The 8,582-nt window shown below is 41.6% G+C and overlaps 2 protein-coding genes across 3 annotated transcripts; both read left to right on the top strand.

Annotated features, from left to right (window-relative positions):
• The first annotated feature begins 1,581 nt into the window (after positions 1-1,581).
• LOC133915325 (uncharacterized) lies at positions 1,582-3,734 on the top strand. Its single transcript, XM_062358443.1, has 2 exons — positions 1,582-1,860; positions 3,089-3,734. Exons 1-2 carry the CDS (start codon positions 1,674-1,676, stop codon positions 3,424-3,426), a joined length of 525 nt encoding a protein of 174 aa, XP_062214427.1. The 5' UTR covers positions 1,582-1,673; the 3' UTR covers positions 3,427-3,734.
• A 1,144-nt stretch (positions 3,735-4,878) lies between these two features.
• LOC133914096 (protein JASON-like) lies at positions 4,879-7,751 on the top strand. 2 transcript variants are annotated; one of them, XM_062357250.1, is made up of 7 exons: positions 4,879-5,142; positions 5,267-5,333; positions 5,456-5,544; positions 6,079-6,293; positions 6,438-7,056; positions 7,140-7,222; positions 7,337-7,751. In XM_062357250.1, the coding sequence occupies exons 1-7, from the start codon at positions 5,050-5,052 to the stop codon at positions 7,380-7,382; spliced, it is 1,212 nt and encodes a 403-aa protein (XP_062213234.1). In that variant the 5' UTR covers positions 4,879-5,049; the 3' UTR covers positions 7,383-7,751. The 2 variants fall into 2 exon arrangements, with proteins under 2 accessions (XP_062213234.1, XP_062213233.1); XM_062357249.1 differs by having other exon boundaries at positions 7,348-7,751.
• Positions 7,752-8,582: the final 831 nt, after the last annotated feature.

Below are 8,582 nucleotides of genomic sequence, written 5' to 3' on the forward strand. Positions count from 1 at the left end.
TGTTTCACGTTTTAGCGTGTTTAGCAGGGATTTTGACGAATCACCAAAGAAGTTGAAACATTTCTGGTAACCAAACGGAGTCTTATAGTCTAGTCTGTAAAATTTGTGAAAATTTATTTTTATTAAATTGCGAGATTTTGTAATATAATTTGACTTGTGTATTGTGTGAATCAACTTTTATATTGTGATTGATTATTTTTGCTTTTGTTTTTACTTTTGAGGCTAAAATCTATAATTAAAATAAAAACAAACTGGTCTTAGATTTCGTAAGAACATGGTAAGAGACAATGCATTTTTTGATTGTATATGTTTTCCTTGTTCTGAAAATGCTCAGTCTCACATAAAAAATATGTAAATAGTCAATCTGCATCTTTGTGGTAGTCTTTCCCGTGCGCAATTTTCAAGTTCAAGGGTTTGTTACAACTCACGAAATTATGAAGAAATACTTCAATTCTCACATGATAGAATCGAAAAGTAATACCCATTTTTCAAATATGAGCTAAGTTAACAACACTCATAGCTAAAATGACATTCTTGTAGATAAGAAAACTATTGTCATTCATGGGATCAATATTGGTTGAAATACCATTGTCTTGAGGCTCAAATTATTGGTCCCTAGGCAAAATTGATACATAAGCTAACACTCTCAAGAGACCAACGTAACGCTCAAGAGACCGCACAAACACAAGTCCAAGTTGCCCGATCAATTCTGACTGATCACATAGGCCTCGCTGCCACGAGGCATGCTAAGCCTGATATAGGATTTTTCATACCATGAACATGATTTGTTTACAACTACTACTAAGGTCTCTCCCATGCCGGTTTCTTTAACATTAATTAGGTGTTTGTCTATGCAAAAAATTGATATGGCAAGCAATTTATAGATGAGAGAGTAAGCTTATGTTTTATGAAAAAAATTGAACTCTTTGAGCAACTATAGACGATTGTAAAATAATTAATTGTCTTGAAAAATCCCAACAAATTAGCAATATGCATGCATGAATTAGATATTTGTTTCTTAATGGCAATTTCTTATTATCTCTCCTCTTAGACGTTAAATAAGATATTATGAGTGGCCTAAGGTGATAACTTAGGTGCTGCTTCCTCCAAACGAACTCCGAGTTACAGACAAACCTTGATCACTCAATAACCGATGAGCATCGGATGATAGCAAAATTGAAGTTCATGTGGCCATCCTATGAGCGCCGGAGCTCATTATTTGCCAATTGTCGTTGTTATAAGATGTTCCCTCCGTTCACAAATATACGACATATCTTATTTTGAAAAGCCATCAAAAATAAACTTTGATCATTAATTTTTCTTGCATGATGTGTCAATTACTATAAAATTAATATCATATTAAAAATATTTTAACATATAAATATATTAATATAATTTTTATATATTAAACATATATATAATTTGACTAGTTAACAATTAAAATGTACCAAGTTTAAAGTTTTCAAAATAAAATAGGTCTTGTGTCCGTGGAGTTGTGGACCCCACAGATGAGCGTTGGTCGGCCATCACCGCCGAACCCACCACACCATCATTTCTGTGGTTTGGGCCCGTCTCCACTTCCGCAGTTCCGCGTCCGTTCCGCCTCCACTCCCCACTCCTTTAACCCCAGCCCTTCTCCGCTAGTCCGTCCCACTCCTCTCCTCGCGCGGACAATGGCGGGCAGGGCGTCGTCGGAGTGGGGCCCGGGCCCCGCGCTGGTGGCGCTGCTCGGCCTCGGCCTCGCCGCCTACATCGTCGGGCCACAGCTCTACTGGCGCGCTGCGGAGGCGCTCACGGCGGGTGCGTGCCCCGCGTGCGACTGCGACTGCGACGCGCTCCCTCTTCTCGCCCTCCCTGAAGGTACGTGCCGGTGCCCTCCTACCCCCAGATCTCGCCGCGCTGGAGCTCTTTGGATCCTGGCGCGGCCGCTCGTTAGATCCGATGCGGTTATTCTTTCTTGCTGTCTGCTGCAGAGTGTGCAACTCGCTAGTTATCACTTCCCGCTTCGTAGAATTTAGTGGCTGGTATGTTTTACTGACAAGGCATGATAGGATTTAGTGGATGATAGGTCGTCAGCTGAACGTGATGTGTAGATTCGGATATCTGTATTTTGTTAGCGAACCCGTTCTTGGTTTCTTGAAGGTTTTTAGGCTCCCAAGCATAAATTTATTTGCGTACTCAGTCTTTCAACCCATACGCTTCAGATTTTCTACACATATTGGGCTTCGGAAAGCGGAATTTGTATCGCTTGATTATATTTCTTTCACCTAATTTTTAAGATGCAGCTAAAATTTTGAAGAAAACCAAGGCTCTTTTTTACAAAATAAGTAAACAGAACATCAGTTAAAATGGGATAAGACAGGCATGACTAATGAACAAGATGGAGTTTCAACAAGTCACATCATGCACTGCCTACTAATGATTTACATTTTGTATTGTTACTGACATACTGTTACATACGAATGTGACAAGTTAATCGATGCTGAAATTAGAATCAACCTCTTGTGACTTTCATTTCTTGCGCTGTTGTAAATTGATGCATTGACACAAGTGTCAAATTGGCTATCTTGCCTAGAAATTGAAATAAGAGGCTGTAAGCATCCATGAAATATTGGCTTAATGATGAACATGGAACCATGGGAGACCAGTATACTCTAGTGCTCTGTATAAAGGATGTCTAGATGCTAACAATGGAAATTGGGAAACTTTCACTATCTTGTTTATTGTCTTCTCTGTTTAGTATTTGGGCATGCTATATATCACTGTCGTCCTAAATGGTTTCAGCGAGCAAGCTTGGTGTCTTGTGTTTCCTTCTTGTTGTATGTGGGTTTTGGTGTTACGGTCACCTAAAATATCCAAGTAATGTTGAGAGCCAAACATAACCATATGCCAATGTAGATGTTTCTCCTTAGTCCTTACGCCATGATATACTTGAATTGTCTTGTCAACAAATACTGGTACTTATGTCTGTGATTATTATAAACATGACAAAGTGGAGCATCCACGAACGTTTTATGTTCTTAACCATTGTTTTCAATTGTCCAGTTACTGTGCTTTACCTTTTAGTGATTCCTCTTCATATTTCCAGACTGTGCTAAACAATTCAAGGAGGTTCGCGGTCATGCATCTGGTGAAGAAACTGAAAAAAGTTTCACAGAGCTACTCATAGAAGAACTGAGGCAGAGAGAAGAGGAGGCGACACAAGCTCAGCAACAAGCTGATGTAAAATTGCTCGGGGCCAAAAAATTAGCTTCGCAATATCAAAAGGAGGCTGACAAATGCAGCTCCGGTATGGATACCTGTGAAGAAACTCGGGAAAAGTCAGCTGAAGCCTTGGTTGAACAAAGGAAATTGACTGCTCTGTGGGAGCAAAGGGCTCAGGAACTAGGATGGAAACCCGGGAATATAAAACCACACTTGAAGTAGCCAAATATACGAATCGGATGGCATTGGATACATCATGTCTAGCAGCAGACATCTCACTGCAAATACAGTCCACGATGAGGTGGAGATGATAGAGGAAACACAAGGGTTTTTTATTCAGTGAACTCATCTGTATTTACATGTCACGGGCTTCTCTGTCCATAGTAATTTATATTCAGGTTTAGTATACTTCCATTGCTGTTTGGGAGCACTGTGTTAAAATGGTCGTAGGATGACACTCATCCGCATGTAGATCATGAAGGAGTTATTAGTAGCTGGTAATAAAGAAAAAATTGGTTCTTAGTTCTTTCGTCTTGCTGGCAGGATAGTTGTTTTCTAGTCTTGTTTACTACGCGTCTATTTGGTATTTGCATGGTTTCATCTTCTTCCTATGTGCATTCACTGGTAGATAATGTGGTTGGTTTGAGCTGTGTGATTTGAAACTCTGCCATTTGTGAGGACTGGAGGGAGTGTGCCATTGCCACTGTGCTAAACTGTATAATGCAAATGCTGAAGCTCAAATGCAGAAAATCAGCAAATAAACCCTCCCAGCAACAAACTTCTTGAGGATCAAACTAAGAGCGTGGCCACAAATCCTCGTTCGAGTGTCCTATCAGTTTGACTAAAATAAGTGACACCCAGGTTTAGGTCTGTTTGGAATACGTAAAATTTTCTCAATTCATGTAAAATTGCCAAATATGCTATTGTATTACCTGTGAAACTCCACCCTAGGCAAGAGATATCTTGCAAAATATACTACTAATAAGGCCAGCATATCCAACAACATTTATGAGAATTAAAACATTGCTGCAATATTTCAGCAGTGCAATTTTATTGCCTCCTAAAATTACTCTAGTCCCTTCCAATGGGGATGGATGCACTACTCAGAGGATAGATCTTCACTTACACGCAAGACTCATATGCCAACGGTGACGTCACAGGTGCCGTATACAGTTATGTTAGAGAAACCGCATCTAAGTGTAGTAACTCCAGCGAGGGTACTGTTCACGTACTGTAGTAACTCCAGCGGAATCGGTACCCGGTGTTGCAGTACTGCAGAGGGAGAAAATGGGTCTGCAAATCTGCGGAGCTACTGTAGCACCCGTAACACTGTAGCTGCTGTTCACAGAGGCTGACAGCGGACCTGGAGAGAGAAAAAGAGGAGTAGAAGGTAGAAAATAGAGTAGCTGCTGGAGATGAAAAAATAAGAGATACTGTAATAATGATAAGGGATGTTGTAATAGTGTTTTTAAGGATGTAAATTTAAGTAGCTGCTGAAGTATGATAGCCCCACCTTTCCAGCTGAATTAGAAAAAATCCATTTCAAAAAGCCACGCACGCAGCGCAGGAGGAGAGCAAGACTGACAGGGGGCCCAGTCGTGTGGGGTCGGCCCGGTCTCCCACTCGCGAAGTCCGGCCTCATTCCCTTGCGTTTCCCTCGCCTCCGCCCCCATTTTAATTTTCAAACTCCCCTTCCCCCACCTGCTCCTCCTCCATCTGTTAAACCTCGCGTCGCGTCCCCTTTCTCCCTCCCCTCTCCTCTCCTGCTGCCACGAGGTGCGACCAGCTCCTCGGGGCGGATGAAATCACGGGCGTGAGGCTGAGCACGAGGAGGAGGCGCGGGGGATGATGGGGTGCTTGTTCGGCTGCTTTCGCGCCGCCGCCGGCGGCGGCGACGGCCGGTTCGTGTCTCCGTCCCTGGCCCCGACGAGTCGCAAGGTTTGCGGGATCCGCGTGTTGTTTATGTGCTCTTCGTTGCGATGGATTCATGTGTGAGCTCCCGGTGGTGTGGGAATGTGAGCCCTGGTTGGCTGACCCTGCGGTTTTGTGTGTTGTTGATTAGGATGGTGGGGGGAGTAGGACGAGGCCGCCGTCCAGGAACGCGCTCTCCGCCGTATTCCTGCGAGAAGGTACTGATTTTTTTTGGCTTTTTTTTCTGTGTTTTTATTCCCTCGAATTGTTTAGTGGTCGTGATTGTCTCTGTTTTACCTATTCCTGCTGCCTGCTAATCGTTTTGTGTTATTGGTTGAAGATGAGGGTTCGAGGCTGGAACAGACTGCCTGCTCGTGGACGAGCGAGAGCGCCCAAAGGAAGAGGATGGATCCGGAGCTCGAGCACGAGGTACAGCGAGTCTGAAAATCTGACTCAATATCCCCTTGCATCTTTCATGATTTTTTTTTTTCTCACGCGCTTGGTAATGTGCGCTGTATGCTGTTTCAGTTCAGCTGAATTTACATGAACCAGCATGTACAGTATGCCATCCTTGGTTGATTATGGGTCTTGCTAGCTTCATTTTGTTGTTTGTTCCATTACCTCATTACATGTTCCTCCAAAAAAAAATTACATACAGGGTGCGAACATAAATTGACACAACACTTGTGAGTTGACCATTCCTCATTTGTTTGAACTTAATGCTGATAAAGAGTTCAAGGCAATGCAGCCGCCAATTTTGTTGTATAAACATGATCCACTGTTTTGATTCTCTAAATTTGGTCATCGCTCGCAGCTAATCTATACACAGTAGTTTGTCTCATATATAGTTATAGCGATAGCAGCTACATAAATGGTGAATTCTATCTGTTAAGTTTCTTTAGCGCATACGCCATGTGATCTTTGGTTCTTACCTACAGACTGGTTTTCCATTGTGTTAAACAGACCATTATCCAAAAGAGCTGTGGTACATCACTTGAAACTACAAATGAAATCCAAAGAATGACAGAAAATGTGGATTCAGTTCATCAGAGGGCAACACATTCAGGATGTCTTCCTGCCATGTCTGACAATGAACATTTCATGGAAGGGCTGAAGGTTGAGGATTGTGAAAGGCCTTTAACGTTTCATCAGAGCTCCACTGTACCAGATGCAATGAGGTATGCAAACTTCGTGCTTTAATACTATTAACTTTACTGAAGACGAAACATAATTATTCCTGCTTCTGCAGATGCTTGTCTCTTTCTGTTTACTGTAGTAAGTAGTAACTGTACCAGTTTAACATTTGGATGTTTGTATTACAGTTCTTCAAAAGCCAGTGATGAGATGCAGACTCCAGCTACTTCTAATGCAACTGACTTGGAAGGGTTGACAAATGAGAACAATAGTGAGGCTTGTGCACAGAATGAATACCAAGTTATGGATCCTGTCAAGGATTATGGAAAATGTGGGGAATCAAGAATAGATTTCTGTCAGCCTGATCAATCAGATGAGGATCCCAAGTGCACAAAGAATGACAATTTGATCTCGATGGAAATATCGTTATCTGGTGAATGTTCCCTTTTTCAGAGCTCTGAGGGTTCTGTGTCATCCTTCAACAAAATAAGAGACAGCACGAACACAGCCTCTATGGAGAAGTCCCTGACCACTGAGGCAACTATTCATGCCACCAGAAAGAAGGTGCTGAAGAACAGTGATTCAGACCTGGAACTCCCAAGCTTGGCCCAGTGGTTGAAGCCTCCAAATCCTAAGAAACCATTCAGTGATGTGACCTTGACAGGTGACAGAACTGCTAGTTCGGATGAGGACAGACCTATAATTGGAATGGTTGCAGCACACTGGAAAGATAAAGAGCCAGAAAATTTTACACCTAAATGGTGGGATGGAAATGGAATTCCCAATTCAACAAATAAGTACAAAGAAGTAAAACCTGCATCTCCTTCTCTTGCTTTCTACTAACACTTAAGTAAAGTGGACTTACTTAGAATAATGTATAACATGGGCAGGATCAAAAGGTGAGTTGGCATGCAATGCCATTCGAGGAGAGGCTTGAGAAGGCTTTATCTGAAGAGAAGTTGCTTTCCGAAAGGTTTTCAGATTTTCTTTTAAACTTTGCATTACATTTCGTTATCATCAATCACATGTAGATCTAACTCCATAAATTTTGTTGAAATCCATTACTGCATAGTCTTACTTTCCCCAGTGCTATAATAGGAACTGCTCCAGTGGGAAGGCATCTCAGTTTTTAGGAGTGGAAGGTGAAGAGAGTGATACCGCTGAATCTAACCGTCTATATGCTGCTACTTACGCATGACTATTTCTGTTCACCAAGAGTTACTGAGGCTTTCAGTATAATGGCTTCCTGCTCCTGGTTTGATGGCAGTAGCACAGTCCTGTTTCCTTCTTTATCCTTCAGTAGGTAATATCCAGGTGTGATGTTTCTGTCGATTACTTTGTACTTAACTATTAAAGATGAATGGCTTAAGATAAGTCAACATTGTTGATTTCAAATTTAGTTGGTGCTCAGGTTCACAAGTATTGCAGGTAGCTCTTTTTGTTCTGTTTTTCTCGCAGTGGTTTCTATTATCTCCTGCTTGATGGCGAGCTTCATTCTACTATCCTAGTTGTTCCCGGTTAACCTTAAAAATCTTTTTCTCGCAGTGGTTTCTATTATCTCCTGCTTGATGGCGAGCTTCATTCTACTATCCTAGTTGTTCCCGGTTAACCTTAAAAATCTGCAATCGAACTCTGAGAAACTCCTTAGCCTGCCTGAAATTATTCTCTTGATTGTCACCTTCTATTCTCACTTGAAATTTACCTCTTTGCCCTTGTTTGGTGGGTGATTAACTGATTCTATAGTTTTGGTTTAGACTGTTTCTGTCTAACACTTCTAGCTCATTCATTTATTATCTTTGCATTCTGAACATTGAACAAAAAATATGTGGCTTCCTTGGTCAGAGAAACCATGAAATCAGGTTGCTTGTTTTTCTCCATTATCCAGACACATCGATAAGAACACATCAATACTATAATCCCAATGGTTAATTACCACGGGAAAAATGTTTCATTTTGCTGAATGTTTCCTGCACGGTATTGCTGTTACCATCTGTTGAATTTAAAGACGCCTCCAAAATGATGTTTACACCCTTTTCTTACAGTTCATGGCAGTTACCTGAGCAAGATGTCTTCTTGTTCAGATTAGATGGATTAAAATGTAAATTTGTGTACCCTGCTACGCTTCAAGTGGTTCAGAAACATTGAATTGCAGCACCAACTCGGGAGAAATTCATTTGATCCCCTCTATAGTGCTGGAAGGGTCAATCTAGGGGGCAGCACAAGAAACATTGGAAATGATCAGCACAGATGATATATTTGTCCACAAAAGAAAAAATCTGTTTCTGGTCAAAGTGTCTAAATTGCGCATGCAAGTACGCATGGTCGAATGCCGA

This window comes from Phragmites australis, chromosome 4 (genome assembly GCF_958298935.1).
Source record: "Phragmites australis chromosome 4, lpPhrAust1.1, whole genome shotgun sequence".
NCBI lineage: Eukaryota > Viridiplantae > Streptophyta > Magnoliopsida > Poales > Poaceae > Phragmites > Phragmites australis.